The sequence below is a fragment of the Kryptolebias marmoratus genome, linkage group LG12 (genome assembly GCF_001649575.2).
Source record: "Kryptolebias marmoratus isolate JLee-2015 linkage group LG12, ASM164957v2, whole genome shotgun sequence".
NCBI lineage: Eukaryota > Metazoa > Chordata > Actinopteri > Cyprinodontiformes > Rivulidae > Kryptolebias > Kryptolebias marmoratus.
In genome coordinates, this window is record NC_051441.1 from 12,913,137 (window position 1) to 12,932,681 (window position 19,545).

General features: G+C 39.2%; 2 protein-coding genes across 2 annotated transcripts in view; one reads left to right on the top strand and one right to left on the bottom strand.

Moving 5' to 3' along the window:
• The window catches only part of mapk8ip3 (mitogen-activated protein kinase 8 interacting protein 3), a gene marked incomplete in the record, with an annotated part of 1,049,817 nt that overhangs the window by 343,906 nt on the left and 686,366 nt on the right, over positions 1–19,545 (top strand).
• sgsm3 (small G protein signaling modulator 3) lies at positions 40–11,711 on the bottom strand. The gene is made up of 21 exons (XM_017421937.3): positions 11,559–11,711; positions 8,735–8,807; positions 8,548–8,633; positions 7,922–7,985; positions 6,640–6,851; positions 5,595–5,702; positions 5,165–5,308; positions 4,851–5,046; positions 4,598–4,743; positions 4,176–4,409; positions 3,898–4,080; positions 3,591–3,746; positions 3,421–3,475; positions 3,269–3,318; positions 3,006–3,158; positions 2,842–2,912; positions 2,626–2,674; positions 2,387–2,472; positions 2,178–2,300; positions 1,682–1,742; positions 40–830 (listed from the first exon to the last, which is right to left on the bottom strand). Exons 2-21 carry the CDS (start codon positions 8,739–8,741, stop codon positions 747–749), a joined length of 2,268 nt encoding a protein of 755 aa, XP_017277426.1. The 5' UTR covers positions 8,742–8,807; positions 11,559–11,711; the 3' UTR covers positions 40–746.

Sequence of the window (19,545 nt, forward strand, 5' to 3'; positions counted from 1 at the left end):
AGAAACTAAAGTTACTGTACAAAGAAAAGTACCATCACAAAAGTATAGATCATGTTTTTATGTAACATATTGACGTAACACAGGAGTATCTTTGTGTAAATTACATAATACAAGTGCGTTTGTTTTCCTACCACTACTAAAAGGTAGCAGACATGCAGTTCTTCATCGTGATCTGAAAAGGCTTTACTCGGCATGTGCAACATCACAGTAGTTAAACATGAAAGATGGATTTTAGTTTAAAGAGTACAGTAACATCATTCTCAAAAATAGTTTATCTTTACAACACTGTAATTTGGAATGTTCTGTTATAGAGTCTAGAGGAATTTAGGACCATAATAAAATATCTTTTTTCTTATTTTAAAGGTTGATAGTGTGCATTAGAAACTGATGCACACAAGACTGAGGAAAAAAGTAATGAGTACTAAAGAAATACTAATGGGACACAGCAGTACAGACTGGTTCTGTACGAGAGGAATGTTTCACATGTGCATATGTGTTCGAATCTTGTAGTGACGTCTCATTTGGAGGATATAAATAAAATAAAGTATGCAGCAAAATGGACCCATCCGTCAGGAAATTCTAGAGTTTCAGTCGTCTTTTGGGTGTCAGGTGGCCAAAGCAGACAAGAGGGAAAACGGTCTGAAGAAGCCACCTGCTTCAGGGAAGAATAGTGTTCAAGTTTTGAGCTGTAAACAACAGCTAAAGAGACAAATATACAGAATCTGCCACACATTTCTGCTACGTGTTCAGCCATCGATGTCCCAGCTAAACAGGTGATGCTTCACCAACATATCCTGCACTCCCTCTTTCAGTGGTTTCTGCTCCTTTTCCTAGAAACAATAAAGGGAAAACCCGATCAAATGTGGAAAAGGCAAAAACATGTCAGAGAGAAGAGCTAGGGATTTAAAAAAAAAATTTTTTTTAAATCTATGAAAAAGCAAAGCAAAAAAAAAAAGAGTCTACACAAACTAGAGTCAAGCTGGAGCTCAGTGACATGTTAGGATACAATTCATCTTTTACACTGAAAAATACTCCACAAGACAATTAGTCAAAAGTAAAACAATCAATAAAATGAAAGATTTTACAGCCTGTCTCATCACTGAAGGTGCTACCATGACAACAATGGTTCTCTTAGAATTTGAGTTAAGCACAAAAACGAAACTCTTATTGTGTTTTCCTAGTTAAACACATCTAATTGTCATAAAAAGGCTTCAAAATAAATTTATACAATAGAAACAGTAAAAAATAAATCTTTTCACACAGTGAAGCAGAAACATGCTGTAAGCCGGTTAGCATGTGGGTCAGTACAGGGGGTCTTTCTCTGAGTAGTCTGAATTGGACCACGTGGGACAGGACGCCCTACAGAAGCATGGACATCAGCAAAACAAGCACTGATGATATTCTGATTGCTATCTAATTTATCATAAAAAGCTCAGGGTTTGAATACAAGCAAAAACTGTGAACTGTCTTTAACTAATAACTACTCTACAGCATTCACTACCTACACGTTACCTAGAGATCCCAACTAAAGAGGTGATGCTGAACCAGCACATCCATAACTTCTGCTTTCAAAATAGAAGATTTCTGAAACAGCATAAAGTCAAAGATTTCTTCCCTGGAACGTAAAATGCAGTCTTTTCTCAGTCATACAGTCTGAAGTGTAATAATCTCCTGGACTGACCTCTTTCTTGTCGGGCAGCTCACAATCTTGAGAGAGACTGAAGGCAAACTTTGACAGGACCCTGAGGACAGACAAGTAATCTTTATCGAACAGATCATGTTCCAATAATACAGTTTGCTGTTTATTCGTTTTCCTTAAAGATCAGTTTATCTATACAATGACATGTTAAAACTTTGATTATTTATGGTACAGAGTCGGCTAACTGATGAAGCTTTTATTTAATAAGGCCTTTTTTTATTCTTATTTTTATAACAAATCTTCATCTCGTTTAAAGTGATTTTTATCTTTCCAATTTTAGTTAAAAATGAGGGAAATTTAGAACCTTTATTTGATCATCTGATACTATATTTACTCAACTAAGTTTAATTATCAATGTATAAAACAGTTTTCCATAAGTAGGTGCATATGAGATAGATTAGTCCTAGCCAAGGAATCTGTACTTCGTGATAAGATTCAAGCATCTTATTATCAGTCACAGTTGGGATTTGTCTCGTACCTGAGCTCACACTTGATCTGTACCCATCCAGGACTACGGAGGAAGGACCACGGGTGATACCATTTCTCTACAGCAGCCATGCTGGAGCACAACACCTCCAGCCACAGATGCAGCACCTGCTCGCTGGAGAAACACACACAGCACGGTTAAAAAAAATTTAACTGAAATATGACATGGCACGAGTGTGTGTGTGTGTGTTAGGAACTCACTTCAAGCCGACACAGACAAGAGACCTGAACTTGACGTCCATCTGAGCGTGTGCTGCGTCGTGGCTCATGTTGACAGACTGCACTGCCTGGGAACAGACAAGAGGAGGCACTAATTAACTGATTTTATTCAGCTACAAGCATATTCTCTAACAAATTAAGCCTCGATAATAACTGGATACGTGTTATATTTTCTCACCCTTATGCTGAGCTGAAATAAACACATTTAATTGGTCACTCACTCTGTAGAGCAGCTCCTCTGGTGTTAGCACTTTTCCATCTTCATCTAACCTGGTAAATGTCAAAAGAGGCCATATTCATTATTTATTTTTGATAAAGACAAAAACAAAAATACTTCTTTAACTTGTGCCATATTTGCAAATAAAGGTCAACTGAACTGTTTCAGAGGAGTTTAACTTTAGGATAGTAGAAAAACACCATGACTGTGTATGATTTACCTGTATGTTTTACACAGCACCAGTCTGGAGTAGACTGAATTAAAATCCCTCTCAACCTCCCTACTAGCTGCCTAAGAGAAACACAAAAGACAGAATTGAAAATTTAATTTTTTTAATTTTACAAAACAGTAAAATATGGTGTTATATTCTTAAGAAAAATCTACCTCTTCAATAAATAGCCATGGGTGACAGGGACCCCCCAGTATAGACGGCTTCTTTAACCCATGCTGGAAGATGGCCTTCAGAGCTGGACATAGAGTTCCCCTGACCAGGTCAGTCACTGCCTCCGTCACAGAGTCATCGCCCGCTAACGAATACTGGAGACAGCCAGAACAGCCAATGTTAAGGGAATCGTCTGAAACAAGTATTCAGTTTGGGAAATGACTGAAGAATCTAAATCTGTGTAAAACTTTCAGTGAATTAATACCTCCTTGCTTCTTTCATCTAGAATCTCCACAAACTTTGCTGGGAACCAACCTTGTAGTAAAAGAAAAATCATCATTAAGATCTTTTATCTTGTAAGAGAGACCACAGAAAACTCATCCTGCAACATTTAATGTTGATAAAATAAACACAGACCTCTGAGCCCATTGAGCTCACCAACCCAACAGTGTTCATCTTTTTGTGAGATGATCTGAAACAAAGATTCAGTGGAATAAGAATCAAAAACACATGAAAACATGCTGCATGCACACACACACACACAAAGAAATGTTCTTTCTGTGAGCTGTTCAGTGTTAACTTCTCACAGTGATAATGTCATTTTTTCTGAAGCCCAGTTCGTCATCGTCGTGGCGCTCAAAGTCCAACAAAGCTTTGGCTCGTCTCCGTCGGTTACGAGAAACAACAAGAAAGTTTTCATGATCTCTCTGGTGGCTCTCCATGGAGTAATCTGGGGTCAAGTCCTAAAGAAACAGCAAGAGAAGGTATCAGGAAATTCATTTTTAGAGGGCACTATAACTCATTCGGAACTAAAAACAACAGACTAATAAGGTGGTATATTTAGGTTTGCGCTCTCTAATGTTTTTCTTTCATTGCTCATATTTCACAACCCACTGTGTTGGAATGATGAGGGTCAAGACAGTGGAAGTGCTCAGCTGTCCGGGTTATAGCCTCTCGCAGGGCCGCCACCAACTCTGTCTGCTTAATATTCTTGGATTTTAGGGCTTCTGCTTCGTCCTCCCCAAACAACAGAGACGTCAGAGTAGATTTCCTGCGCAGAGACTGTCTCCTCACCACCTAAACAGATACATAAGCCTTTTTAATCTTAAAAACATTTCTAATACTTCTTTAAAAAAACCTAATCAGTCTAGAGCACGCTAACTACAACCAACCTTGTTGAGATTGGTGCTGAGCGTCGCGTTGTTCCCATTGTTGAGCTGTGCCTGTTCGTTCAGAATGTAAGCAAGATGTTTGTGTCTGTGAGCTTCCAGAGTTTCCTGGGACAGGTTCCCAGCCAGCCTCATAGCCTCTCCGAGAACCGCGGGCCCATCTCTCAGCTGACTTGGCAAGTCCGACAGCGTGTTAAATATGGATGCAGAGTTTTCTGATGATACAAGCTCTTCTTCCTGGGCTCGGAAAGTAAGTTCCAGAAACGTTAACACTCAACGTAAGCAGCTTTTGTCAATTTTAATTTTCACCGGCAAAAGAATAAAAAAAATATATATATCTAGCTGTAATGGCTTTGCTTCTAAGTTTTATCTTTAGTTGTGTAACAAATTGTCAAGAATTGCTGAATTGGTGGTAGAGACACTACCTTAATTTTGAGCATGCCCAGTGTGATCTGGAAGAGGACCACTGAGCCCTGATAAAAGAGCTGATCCCAGATCCTTAGGAGCAGACGGATGTCCACCACACTGGCAAATGATGTCAGGAACCAGTGTAACGTTAACAGCGACAACTCTGTGTATAAAAAGAGTTAAACTGTGTATACCCATCTGTTTCAAAAGATGTGATTTATCAAAAGGTTTTAGCCCAAAATTTTCTTTTTACTTCATTGCAAAGTTTACCTATGTCATGCTCTTGGAGAAGGCGGTCGAGGGCCGGCAGATACTGAACAATAAGTTGCCGGAGAACCCTTTGATCTGTTTGGACCCCCAGCAGAGTGGAGGAGAAGTAGGATGGAGGAAGGAGGTCTTCGATCAGTGCACACATCATCCACAGAGCATCCTCTTCCTCCAGAAAGAGCAACAGGCAGGAAATAACCTGGGTGTAAGTGAAGAATGGAGAAGACTTAAAAAAAAAAAAAAAAAGACCAATGACATAAATGAGATAAAAGACGCTACTATAAATGAGAAAGCCAGCTGCTGTGCAGTGTTCTCACCATGCCAGTTCCCTGACAGTAGCCGATGTCTGGGTAGAGCCAGGCCAGGCCTCTCAGTATCCGTCTCAGTCTTGGAACTCCCACACTGGTCAGAGTACTGAAACATGCATTGGTTGGCATCGTCCGTAACAGGTCCTTCTCTATCTGTAAGATACAAGTTAACAACCAGCATGTGGTATTACAGATCAAAAAAACACATGCGGCAAAAACGTGTTTTTACATTATTATGGATATTATTTACAATCTCTAAAGTTTATTTTCCTTTTAAGTTGACAGAACCACAACATCCCGTTTTTGAGATTTCATCTAAATGATCTAATATGTGAATATATGATTCTTTTTCTTTAATTAGGCAGTACGATCTGCATTTTAACTGCAATCAAATCGTGTTTGTGTAGAAAGATACTGTAGATATAAGCAAAGATTTTACTTGTTTAGATGTAGATGTGTCATCATTAGAGCTGTTCTTGACAATTTCTTTGTAGGAGATCTCTGAGGTCCTCTTCTTCTGCAGTGCTCCGGACAGACGCATCCATAACTAGGAGATAAATATCTTTAAATGCATGTTTAAAGCCTTTTTTAAAGACATGTGATACTTTAGATTGATGGCATTTAGGGTTCTATTTTCCTGTTAATCTCAGTCACTCAGATATGCCTCAGACTGACAAAAAACCACAGGAATATGGACCATGTTTGATGAGACTGCACAGTAAATCAGTGAACCATGAGTCACAGGTTTCCAAACACATGACTTTATTTTGACATTACAATTCAAACCAACACTGTGTGAAAGGGTTGTTAAACACAGCAGAGTTGATTGAAAGCAGCTGAAAATGTCACTTCTCTGCAAGTTACTGAAGTCGGCGTTGGCAACGCAATTTCATTTAACTCAAGAAATCTATTTTCTACAAAGAATCGCACCATCATTGCTGTTTGACAGATAAGAAACCGCACGCCCACGCAACTATACAAGTTCTTCTGGAGTTGCAGCTTTTTGAAAACATGTTTTGCTACCAAGAATTACATTAATCTAACAATCACTGCACTTTGTGTTTAACGGTGGTGGAAATACTAATCTATTATCAGATAAAAATCATCTCCAGCTGTAACTAGAAACGCATCACAGTTAAATTTTGTTTATCTGGTTCAGAGGATGTGAAAAAAAATGATCACATGCTGCAGTTAATCGTATTGGGAAAACCACAGAGATGTTATTTAATCAAGTAACCTGCAGGATTTCTTTAAATAACTGACTAGATGCTAAAATAACTCCCTGCTGCTGTGTGACTTCAACAGTTGAGCCGTGTGACATGATGAAAGTAAAATGTTACGTAAATGTCACTCAGACAGGCCACCAAATTAAACGGAAAGTAGGACGTGTCTGAAAAAGGGTTTTCTCGTAAGCCTGCTTTGATTTTTAGCCCACTGCGTCTTGCCTTTAGTTGAGGTCCCCATTGCTGTGAGAGTCCACCCACCTGTGGCCTCATGCTGTGAGGGATGCCGCCCAGCACCAGAGAGCGCAGACGCTCGGAGCGTGAAAGGACAGGATCAATGAGATCCCAGGTCAGATCGCCCACTGTGTGGTTGTGGGTAAACTCCAAGTGGGCCTGCCACCGCAGCCGCTGCTGGGGGTCTTCACGCTGAGGCGAGCCCTCGGTGTCCAACCCGGACCTGGGCTTCTCACCATCTGAGAGGGGAAATTAAAAAAAAAAAAATGCATCCAGCTTTAATGGCATTTACCTTTCTTTTTTTTTTTTTTTTAAATCAAATGTTCAAACTTCTGAGTAACGGGATGTCTTCTCAGTTAAGGATGGGACACAAAAAAAGGATGGAGATGCATTAATAAATTGTAGTAAAAACAAGAATGAAGAATTTTAGAAAGTTGAAAGCTGCAAAGAAAATTTAGATAAAAAGCCAAAGGCTGCCACTCTTAAATGGAAAGCATTTGATGAATTTGTTATGCTACATTAGTATTATAAAAAAATTGAACTTTTCTTAAAGCAATGTCTATTTATTGACAATAAATATTACTGATAATAAAAATGAATGCTCGACTTGCTCAGAGGAAAAAGAACATGTCTCAACTTCTAGAGAACTGCTCTGATCTTCCAGTTATCTGATTGGGTTCAACACTGAAAATTTCCCAAAACCTGCAACTCCTAGTAGTGCACATCTTAACTGATACTAAATCTGGTGAAAAGCCTTTAGATAACTTGTTCTGAAACCTAAAAGTCATCTCCACCATTAGAACCAGACAGTAATCTGTCTGTATACACTTCAAAACTACAGAGAACTTCAGGGATCTCTGTACCAAAATCAAGAACAACAGAACCTTCTTGAGAACAGCTTAGCTATAACGTGTGAAACATTATTTTGCATAAAACTCAAACATTACAAAAAAAGTGATTCATTGATTTTGTAAATATCTGGAAAGAAATAACAGTGAACATCAGAAAACTGTTGATAATAAGCTGGATGATTAATTGTTGCTGGAAAAGCTATTGAATGTGAAGAAAACACTGTTCTGAACCACTGTCATGGCAGGAAAGTTTGTTTGCAGGAAATGGCCTGAAGCTTATTTTCTGCATTTGTCATAATCAGTTAAAAAAGAGAAAAAACTCAAAGGACAACCCTGAGATCACATGTGCATATAAAGTACTTATTATGCCCAGAAAACAAAGATTTCATTCTTCTTAATTTAGGTTTAGGGATTTCATTAGTGCTGTAAATATCAGGGATAAGTAAAATGAGAAATACCCTCATTGTCTACTCTGAAGCCAAACTCATCATACTGTACTTCAGGCTGCTCAGCGGGGTCTTTCTGTAGAGACAAAAAGGGAACATGAAACTAATTAGCGCACAAGTCACGATGGAAAGATTATGAATTAAATCATTCAGTTCAGATGGCCACATATGTGCGACCAAACAACAGATGACATGAAACAAGCTCATGTTTTTCTTCTCTGTAAACACAGATTGGATTAAAAAAAAAAGAAAAGACACCAAAGATAATGGATCTGACTGAGAAATGGTGAACTAGAACACACTTACAGGAAATTGATTTGGTAATCATGAGGTAGCTTGTCCTTAAAGTGTCCATTTTAAATTGGACAATCAATTTAGTTAAAATTGATAAAAAAAAAAATAAAACATCCCGTTCAAGTTATTAGTGTTCCCTACAATAATTTGCTGCTTCTTTGAAGACTGGCTATTTCTTTATTATCAAAAAAGAAAGAAGTTTATGGTGCTTGTTTTATATTCACTTTTAGTCACAAGCCAACATGTTTCTTTTGTACGTGGTCCTAACAGTTTCCTCTTGTCGTGCAGACGTGTTAACTTCTGTTCAAACATTCAAAAAAAAAAAAAAAAAATCACATTCTTACTTGATGATACTTGGCCAAAATATCCTGGGGCCACATGCTCGGGGTAAGAGCAGAAAATGGTCCCCCTGGAGCCGGTGTGTACGTACCTATCACAGAAAAATAAATGAAGTGAAATACAGAAAAAAAATAGTGCATATAAGTAAATGTATATATTGCTACATTGAAAGGAAAGTTAGCAGATAATTACCAGACATGTTGCTGATAAATCAATAGGACAGACAAGAGACAATCTGGAGGAAACACATCAGCTGATAGCCACGCTGTAGGAAGACAAAGGAAGAGAGTTAAATGCAAAGTAATCTTTTGGACAGACCCAACAGCAGAAAAACCTAATTAAATCCTTTAAAATAATATTCTGCAACGCAGAACTTCAGTTCCACCAGCATGTAAAGTTCTTATATTTCTAGAAATGAATAGTGTTAACTAGCGCTGACAACAAGGCTGACTTGTTATCTCTGTGGCAGTCCTTTCAGGACGAGTCAGGCGGCGTTTTCAAACCTCCTGACAGAGTCGGGCATTTTGTTCTGCAGCTGCTTCCACCCTCCCTCATCCACACCCCCTTTGAATACTGATTTTAACAGGACACCCAGCCTCGTTTTTTAAACTTTTAAGAACTATTCCTCAAATTTCTATCAGTACCCCGTTAACGAAGAAAGCACTAAAGATTGACAGTTACACAAAGCAAGGCTCATTTTAGCATTACTTCTGGCAAACTCTGTGGTTCTACATTGCAAGTGAGGGAAAAAGAAAAGGAACATCAGTGTGTCCCTTTTTCTCTGGCCAAGTGCTACTCTTATGAAAGGCTAATATTTATTTAGGTAGACTTTATCAGTGCTTGAGAGCATGCACAGACTACCTCTTGTCCACATTCTGTGAGAAAAGCATTAAAATATATATATTATTTCAACACACTTGAACTTTTTTTCTTCATTTAAACTCATACATTTGAAAAAGGTCTTGGAATTGCTCCATTTCAATAGAGAGAATAGCAAACAGCAGCAATAAAAACACTGGCCTTGTTTAGTTTATGCATATGCTCATAAAATAAAATTAACATTCTAACATTTGGCTAAACTGCATATCTACACCGCACTACATGTGGTGTATGCGGTTCACAGAGTTATGCAAACAGCATGTAGTGAATGTTTTGCAGCCTAAATATAAGTTTCAGCACCACTCAGCGCTGATGGGTCCTTGGCAGCAACAGCTTTGTACATTTAAAGAGACGACACCTCATGTTTGTGGAAACATACACAAGTATAGCTGTATGCAGAAACACAATAATCTGCAACACAAGTACAAAAAAGGTACGTGCAGAACAGACACAAGTTAGACGATAGAAGAACTGTAACCTGGAGAGAAAAAAAAAAAAAAACTTGAATGCAACCCCTCTGCCAAAACGATTCATTGCAGCAGAAGGCTTGTGGCATTTGAAGGGGGATTTAGGACTTAAGAGAGATGAAAAATCAATTTGAGGTTGGGAGGATGGCCAAGTCCTTTCAGGGGAGCGCCGGGATTGTTGAGATACACCCCTACAAAAGCACTAACAGCTTAATTATGAGTTTAAAAACAACAAACATCATCATTAAGCCCATCTGGCAAAAAATGCTGCACTAACTGATAATCTAAGAACCAAGTTATGACACAAAAGAAGGCTTTCCAAATTTGATTCCTCCTCAGAATAAAGTCAGGTTATAAAACTGCTGAGAGTAAAACATAGAAAACACTTCATGCCTTTGTTATTGATTAATAACTCTTTTTAGTTTATATAAAGGTAAATTAAGATGAAATAATTGAGTAAGAAAACCTGATGTTCTTTTAAGTAAACATGGCTAAGTGAAGTAAAGGAGAGCTGATGACTTATCCCTAATGATAAAATATTGTTTAGAAGTGCAGAGCCAGCTCTAATCTGCTGGTAGCATCCGTTCTCTCTGGATGACCTGATAATGGGAGCTGTCTGTAATGAGTGCAGGGAAATGTCACCAGCTGAGCAGCCCAGACAGGGTTGTACATTTCCATTCAGATGTCCAAAAAAAAAAACATGTTTTCACTGTTGTGTCCTCTCAAAGTTCTGGCCACGCAGTCGGTAAACACGGCTCCTTCTCGCACAGCCCTCTGAACGCGGGGACATCTTCTCAGTCTAGGAAGGCGTGGCCGTGTTCACCTGTGTTTGCTTGCGGCGATCCGACACCCTGCCAAACATCCTGGTGTTGGCACGAAACAAGAGTGGCCAAGTCAAGAGTGCAACAGCAGACCTGTGCTCATCTGTCTGTGTCGTGGAAAGCTGCTGGTGTTCAGAGAGACTGCGTTGGCCAGAAAAAAAAACACCACCACCACCTCCAGTTGTTCCACACAGCAACCAAAACATTGCAGTCATTTCTCTCACACAGAGCCACGTGTCACATGAGGAGGAGTGGGAAGTAACAGGCAACTGGAATACCTTTTTATTTAGATCAAATCATTTCCTGAAAGTAAAAATGCTATTCAGCAAGGTTAGCTCATAGATTGCAGCTCCAAAAAGGTCAACCACAGTTGCACAGCTGAACTACAAAAAGAACAATTACTTATCCCAGTTAAAACAATTGCTACCCTTGATGCTAGTGCTAATAAAAACACATAACTGGAGGGCATGTAAACTCAAATCAGCTTTTTATCTGGTCTATCAGTCTGATTGGCATCTGTTGATACAGTGTACCGGAAGGCAAGACCCCCAGGTAAAACGCGTTACGTATTTTGCGTACATACGTACAGAAAGAATACAGCTGATTAAATGAACGTTATGTCAAACCACGGCTGACGTCACGTACAGCGCCGTAAACTATTTGGTCCGCTGCTTTTGTTGGTGTTTTCAATGGCACAGCCTTGGCGCAGTTACATCACACGCCTCCACTTTGTTAAAAATAACATTCAGAGACGAGCTTTCATATGTTCCGTCAGACTTTTCAGCTGTTAGCCATACGTGCTACATTTAGCTTCTAGCTACGGAGTGACAACCTCCTCGAATCACTTACCGTGACATTCTCTTGGTGAAAGCGCAAGGGTATAGTTTATGGTGAGAGAGCCTTCCGTCGAAAATGGAAAACACCATATCCTAAGATATCTCTCTCGCCTCGTAGAGATGATTTGCCTACGTTGTGCACCTGCTAGAGGCGGCGTGTAGCTCCGTGGTATTCCTACGCCCTTAAGGTTTTCCTCTTGCCTCCCGAAAAAAGTAATCCCGGAACTACACGTCTTCCTAAAACGTATTCTTCCGCGACCAATAGGTGACGCAGGCGCTAGTTTGTTCCATTCATTCAGCCTCGCGACCTGAACTCCTCGCGCATGTGGGCTCAGGATTATCTGGTCACGATTTACTGTACAACCTTCACCGTATAAAGAGCTGGATACAGACGTCTGAACCCACGTCGTAGGCTGTGTTTGTTGTAGAATATACTTTCGGACACTATTTAGGTTTATAATCTTCAAGGAAGAGCCACAAATGACAAAAAATAGATTATTTATTTTATTTTAGGCTATAACAAAACTGTTGTAATTACTGCATAATTCATCATTACCCATTCATCATTTTCCCCATTGTTTTAAAAGTTGAATTACAAATGTTTTGTTTTAAATGAGCATGATTTGGGGTTAAAACATTTGTTGAATTCTCATTAAAACAATCTCCATTACTGGTTAGTAACAACACACGTTTAGTTTTTTGTGTGTTTTCTATTTAGATTCCATTTCAGTCTAAAGGTTTTATGTGTTATTTGTTTACAGATGTATTGACGATCATGTCTTATTTTGAAAATTTTGCAAATTACTCTATTTTCTACAGTGCTGGCAATAAGGAATTTGTAGCCTGGTTGTGCCTGTTTAAATCTGTTGTAATTTGAAGGGGGAGCCTTTTACACACATATAGAAAAGATCAGGACACATGATTTGTTTTGAGATGTGTTTTTATGTTCTTAACAATACAAAGTAAACACAAGCAGCATGTTGCACTTACCTAGGTACTGTCGCTGGCCCAGTGCACCCATTCATGGAAACCCTTTTTTATTCCCTGACAGTGGTGGTCTTTTTTCAGCAGGATAATGTTCCTACTTGCACTGCAAAACAAAAACAAAAAAGATTCAAGAACAATTTGAAGAACACAGCAACAAGATTGAATTGATGATTTGGCCTCCAATACCTGCAAATCTCATTTCAATTAAGCATATCAGTCAGGTTCATGGAGATTCGACTCACAGTAATTGCAATAAGGTGGCTGGTCATATTGTTACATCTAAATACATTTGTCATTGTGTGCACATAGAACAAACTTGCTCCTAATCCATCCATCCATCTTCTAGCCTCTTATCTGTGGTCGGGTCGCTGAGGCAACAGCTCCAGGAGGAAAACCCAGACGTCCCTCTCCCCAACAACACCCTCCAGCTCCTCCTGGGGGATCCCAAGTTGTTCCCAGGTCAGAGAGGATATATACTCCCTCCAGTGGGACATGCCCGAAGAACCTCCAAAGGGAGGCGTCCAGGAGGCGTCCTAATCAGATGCCCGAACCACCTCAGCTGACTCCTTTCGATGAGAAGGAGCAGCTCCTCTTCTCTGATACTCTGAGCGCCCCCTGGATGATGGAGCTCCTGAAATGTCAGCAAAACTAAGCATTCATCTCTGAAGAGAGTCATGTTCTGTATGACACGAGGCTGCGTCGATAAAAATGCACTATCAAAGACTCCAATTCCTTTTCTTTTTTTTTTATGAGTGTGTGCATGAAAATAAATGTTGCATAGCCTCCCAACCAAGAACCCTTTAAAATGCTAATCACCTTGAATTTTAACGGAGCATCACTTACTGCTACGCAGCAGTTTACCCCTCGGCTCCAGCAACCCCTCCTCCTCCCCGCTCATGCTTGTTTTACGTATGACCTGTTCACATATGGTAAAATGTTATGTTCCTTCCCTAAAAATAAATTTACATTCTCATCAGTCTTTCTCTTTCTCAAACTGCCTTCTGTTCCGCTGATGACTGCTGACACATTAGTCCTCCCTTTTCTAAAAGTCTTCCTTCCGAAGCCTGCACGCTCGGTCTGCTGCATCGTGGCAGAGTGACTCACATCATTAAAAATGCTGAAGCCATCAACCTTGCCTGCAGCTTGCTGCCCAAGTAGCCCCAGATAGTTCATTCACCTGACATGCAACAGCAACGTGGGCGCGGCTCAGTCAAATCCTATACCTCTAACTTCTTTAGGTTCTCATCCCGCCTGCCTGTCTTTTGTCATTATTTATAGAATCATGTGCAGTGTCAAGCGAGCCCTGAATCTTATACTGCGGTTACCATGACGTCAGTCAGAGGCAGAGGGAGGCAGAGGGGAGGGGGGTAATGCCAAAGGAGGCAGACAGAGAAACAGAAGGTGGGAGAATACATTTGGGAGGGAGGAGAGGGCAATGCTGGCATGAGGGAAGTATAAAAAATATAGGAGCATGAGAGGAAAATTTAGCTTAAGACATGCAAGCGTTTATGCATCAGTGGCTGAAGCACAAAATAAAGTAATACAAAACAAGAACACAAAGAAACACGTTGAAAATATGGTTAATGGAAAAAGAAGTACAGGTTGTGTTCTTATTTTATAATTTGCCCACAAAAACCCCCTACAAATTTCTGCCTGTGAGTAGTCTTTTCAGTAAACTCACACTAATGCAAGAACAACATCGTGCTTGGCTTGCTGGATGACAGGACAGAGCTTTGTGATCCTGATGAATCAGCACGTTTCCATCAGATATGGGCAAATTAAAACAAAGCCAGAACCACTTGTTCACACCAGATCAATTTGCTGCAGTCTTGCAGTTACTTTTGAGGACAGTAGATGGCAGTGTTGCGTTGGATCAGACCGTAAACCAGCAGTGACAACGCATGGTGGCCCACATTTAAAAAGATTAGACAGTATGCATAATTTTTTTAGAATCACAATGTCACTTTATCTCCTTAATATATGCATTTTAATCATTTAATTTGCATACAAGCTTATTTGACCCAACACCACACCCACGTCTTCATGTTTCCACTGTCATATTGGCTGTAATGCTCAAGTTTATATAACTTGCATGACATGGCCTCTGCCTTTTTACATATTTCACTTCATATATGCAAATATAGTCTGGCCAGAGCAGGCCAGGCTTGGTCTCTTGGGCTGGATCAAAGGTCTAGCTAACAGCTGTTCCCTTGGTCTCATGGGGCTTCTCCTGTGATGAGGAGGACTGAAGTTAAAGGGTAAGGGGATCTGTGGCTAAACATTGCAATGAAAAGTGATTTCTCATGGGTGCTGTAATGGAAGTGGTATTTACGAGCCTGTGTTTTTTAAAAATCCATACCGCATGCAGAGTGAGACATACTGCTGAGAAAATGAATGAAAAAACATGTTTAATGTTCCTGCTACACCAGTCTGGACAACAAAAATACATGCATTACAAATAAAAGCCTTAAAGAAAGATATTTTAGCTGTATGAGGGAGAAAAAGGGAGGGAAATATGAATAACAGGGTCATGACTGCACTCACAAATCTTTTTTTTTATTATTATTTTTTATTTTCAGTTCTCTTTTGAAGCATTTCTCTTTTTTTCCATCTGTGGAGTTCGGGTCGTTTGAAAAAGAGAGGCAAAGAGCTGCAACAAATAACACATTCACATGCCCTGGCTGCGAGTCGATGTGACGTGATGGTTAGAAGGTGAGTTTGATGATGGATGCAAAGGTTGAAAGGGACGGCAAACGCTGGAAGGGAGCTGAGGGAAGAATGCGACTTAGATTTTTCAACATGGAACTTAAAAAAAAAATAGAGCCACTGAGGAACAGCTTAAAAGAGATACTTCAGGTCCTTTGATGTTCTTTGGAAACGTTATGAACAATTAACATCTTACCTGTGGTAGATAGCTCATTGAACAACCTTATTTTTGAGAGGCAGAGTTTAATTCTAAGGTACCTAGGCTGAGTGGAGCCAAGACAAAATTGGATTAGAACAAGTTCAATTTCAGATAAAAAAAACATAGTTGTTTGATTTCAGTGTCACATTATTCCAGCAATAACATTATATCTAAATATATTTTTTGCTGGAAGTATCTCAGCTTACACCAGAGATGCTACATCTAGCTGCTGCTGTTTGCGTTTGTACCTGTACACATGCAGAACGTTTGAGTGGAACTAAAGTCTAAAATTCTCTGTTCCACCATGCAATTTTTAAAAGGTAGCGCAGGAAGCGACACCACGACAAATAGACAGAACAGAGCTTAAGAACCCCCCACTATCATTAAAGTCTGCCTTTTGGGATCATGACAGTTTCTTAGTCATCTACAGTGAAGGTAGAGAAAAAAAGGTGCACTGAACACAAGCTTTATGTCAGCATCGTTCAACTGCAATTAGGTACACAGCCGGCACTACAGTGAAATTAATTACTAACATTTAATGGTATCACCCTGATGAAAATGCAACTAGCACAAAAAAAAGTGCAAACCCAGCTGCCTGTAGCATTCAAAAAGCCCCTTGCTAGCAATTCAGACCTGGACAAAATCATAACAAATTCCATAGGAGATTTTATAGCAGCAGACGTGTGACCATACTAAAACTCTCAATTTAAACATACTCTTAAAAAAAAAAGGAACTGTGTTACAAAGTTCTGTCTTCAGCATTTTAGTTAGCAAATTATATCAGTTTTATATGTCAGTACAAGGTACAGTTGTTCACAACTTCTCCAAAGTTGCTCCTGTAGACCTATTTGTATCAACTACATCCCTATATTTACCTGAATGTGTGCTGAACTTGTTTCCCTTAACGTAATTGTACCAAACCATGATTTCTGTGTACTGATAACACCCCTGGTAAATAACAGTGTAATACAAAATTGACAACAATGTAAAAAGTTAGAAAATAGCGTTTGCATGAACTACTATAAAACTTTTGAGGTTACAGTTGTTGGCCTCACTTGAACTAAGCATTAACTCCACAGTCTGGTTAGAAGTAAGCTTTATTTCTTCAAAGTGAAGTGTTCAAATAGTTATCCACAACAGGTAAGATATTTATTGGTCATGTCTGCACTATTGTTTAACCATAAAGCTGCAGCAGATGATTTAGATGCTAATTTCACTGTTGCCCTCAAAAGACCAGCGTTTATGCACAACCCCAATAAAACCCATGTATTTATGGTGATATGATAGAAGACAGTTCAGCCAGAGGGCAAAGGAAAGTTTCATTCCTGTAATATAACAAAAGAACTGCTGATTGGCATAATTTAAATCAATGATTTAATTTGTAAAGTGCTTACAAAAATCCTGGACACTTAAGCCAACAACAGTAAACCTACAGAAGGGCTTCAGCGCAATATTTTAATAGGGCTTTTTTTTTCCCTGTTATTATTGTGATGCGCTGTTTTTAGAGCAATTATGTCACTTGATTCTGTTCTTTGGCTGCAGTCAGGAGGACAGACGTTATTCGACTTAGTGATAGACACAGATGCAGAGACGATGCCGCGGCATAAATCCCTCTAACCTCCTGTCACTCTTTGTATGTGCGCTGCGTGACCTTGTTATAAAGCTCACCAACATGTTAATCTGCCGCATGTTTGTGTGCGCCTGTGTATGTTCGAGTGTGCATGTTCAGATTACGTTACGGCTGACAAAGATGTCCAAAAAGCTGTGGATTTATGTGACCACTGTTTTTTTTATTTTAATTTTATTCAAAAGTTCATTTTATAAATTTCAGACCTGACTGACTGCAGAAAAAAAAAAGAATATTGTTATTTCCTAGGTTACAGTTACCTTTCCTTTCTTTCGACTTTGTCCATGAAAGAAGTGACAGTAAAGGTGTCTGAGAACAAAGAAACACTCACAGATGAATATAGATGATGACTTTTGTCTTCGCATTTATGTGTACGTGGGCACATCTGGGAGGTTCATCTCAGTGACTGAGTGCTCACTAAGAGGATATAAGAACAGTATGTCCCTGATCCATGCGCTCACTTATATCACAGTTATAATAATAGTTGGTGCACAAACTCCTCCATATTGAAAGTGATGGCTGTAAGCATACAATCAGTTCATAAAGAGAGCCTTGTTTCAAAACCTAATAGGTAAAAAGCCTGCAAGTAATAAAAATGTATAGGAGAAGCGCTATCAGTCACTGAAGGCGCCATATCCCAAATGACTAAATGCACATCTATGTCAGCGTGTGCATCCAGCTGCAAATGTTCTTTTGTCATACAGATGTCAAAATATCATAAACTGTTATTAAGTACACAGATGCTTGGAAGTGGAATTCATTACAGCCTAAAACATCATCAGATTTCTTTGAAATTTCTAAAATAAGTCAAGAAAACCTAGTAAATTACACAAGACAAAGGGAAAATGAGTGAATATTCCACAGTATCATAGCATGATTTCTCTAACTTGAGCTTGTTTAAAGAGCTGTCTACAACAGGTGAGACATTGAATGTTCCTGAAAACCCCCACTTTAAAAGATCTAAAGTATATGAGGAGCCCAGACTCCAACAAGTCAAGTCAAATCAAGATTGTGCAGTGGAGAAAAACCCACGTAGGTGTGAATAACAGCTTCCCAGTGTTGACAAAGAATCCTTTACAGCTGCGTTTCAAGGACAACATATCCTCATCTCTTTCTGATTCTAAGGGTCCTTCAAACACCCAAGTCTTTTGTTTGGCGATGTCTGAAGGATGCTTTTGTGTTAGCTTTGCATTTTCAGAGCACCCACAATCCTTTGTGTGAGTCCAAGACGACGGAAAGTGGGGAAGTTTGCATTTAAATGTAAACAAGTTCATTTCCACAGTATTTCTTGTTGCTCCACAGTTATTGGAATGCATTCCTGCAAAAATCCACAAAGTATAAATTTCCAAATTGAACTCAGCTGTTGGCAGGCAGTGAAGGAGCGGATGAATACCTCATCTATCACATGTTGACAAAGTACTGCTTGAAAATGTTTATTACCTGTATCTATGATTTATGTATTAGCACATTTTTTTGTACATGGACTTGAGCTGTGTTTTGATGCATCCAGTGCTCAAATCCTTTTGTAGGCTTCTTAAAGCATCTCTGAGCAATAACTACTCCTACTGTTCTATATTCCTCATATGTAAATCGATTTGGAAAACAGAGTCTGTTAAATCAATGCAGCGTAATAAAACCCACATAAACACACACACACGACCATAAACAACAAGTTCGGCGTCCTTCCCTGCGTCACTGCAGCTTCACAGAGTCTCTGACAACAGTCCAAAGATCTTGCTGATGTTAGATCTGCTGCCATCTGAGGAGGATTCCCATCTCCTTTTTTAAAATCTGTTCGTATCAGACCAAACTTTAACAGTTCAGATGAAGCCATAAAGGCTACTGCAGCAGTCTCTACAACCATCCGTTTTGATGCAATAAAAATAAAAACAGTGCAGGAAAAGTTATTGCTCTGCCTATCAAACCATAGGATTAGTCTCCTGCTGTCAGCATAAAAGAACGGCCTACTGTTTTTGAAAAATTAATCTTCACATTTGGTGGAAAAGAAACAAACATTTTATGGGCTTCAAGGATGGCTGCTTTGTCAGACAACCCGTCTAGCCTCGATCAAAAAGTTTACACATGCTTGTATATTTGAGTACTGCAGAGATGTTAAAAAAAAAAACCTTTGTGACTTGCATTCATGCATAAAAGAAAACAACTCTATATTTGCACTGTGGAATTATTTGTCATGAATGTAAACTATTTTAATTAATTATTTTACCAGACATTTGATAAGTAGACTAGACAGAGGCTTCATTTATATAACCAAAAACATCAACCATTTTCAGTGATAGTTAAAACTGGCTTGATGGACCTTTATGAATTGAGTGGAATTACGTTTTTATAAACAGCAATGTGCAAATGTTTTGAGTTTTCTCTGAGAGTCACAAAGAAGCAAAGCTTCACAGAAAACATGGAGAACTACTGATTCAGACCACTTTAAAAGATCACAATAAAGTCTGGGTCCTTGGAAGGTAA

What these genes read in the sequence shown, in the direction of transcription:
- sgsm3 (XM_017421937.3), bottom strand. An exon ending in TGGGCATGCTCAAAATTAAG is followed by an intron (nt 4,410 to 4,597) that starts GTAGTGTCTCTA and finishes TTCCGAGCCCAG; the next exon opens with GAAGAAGAGCTTGTATCATC. An exon ending in CAGATCAAGTGTGAGCTCAG is followed by an intron (nt 1,743 to 2,177) that starts GTACGAGACAAA and finishes GTCTGTCCTCAG; the next exon opens with GGTCCTGTCAAAGTTTGCCT.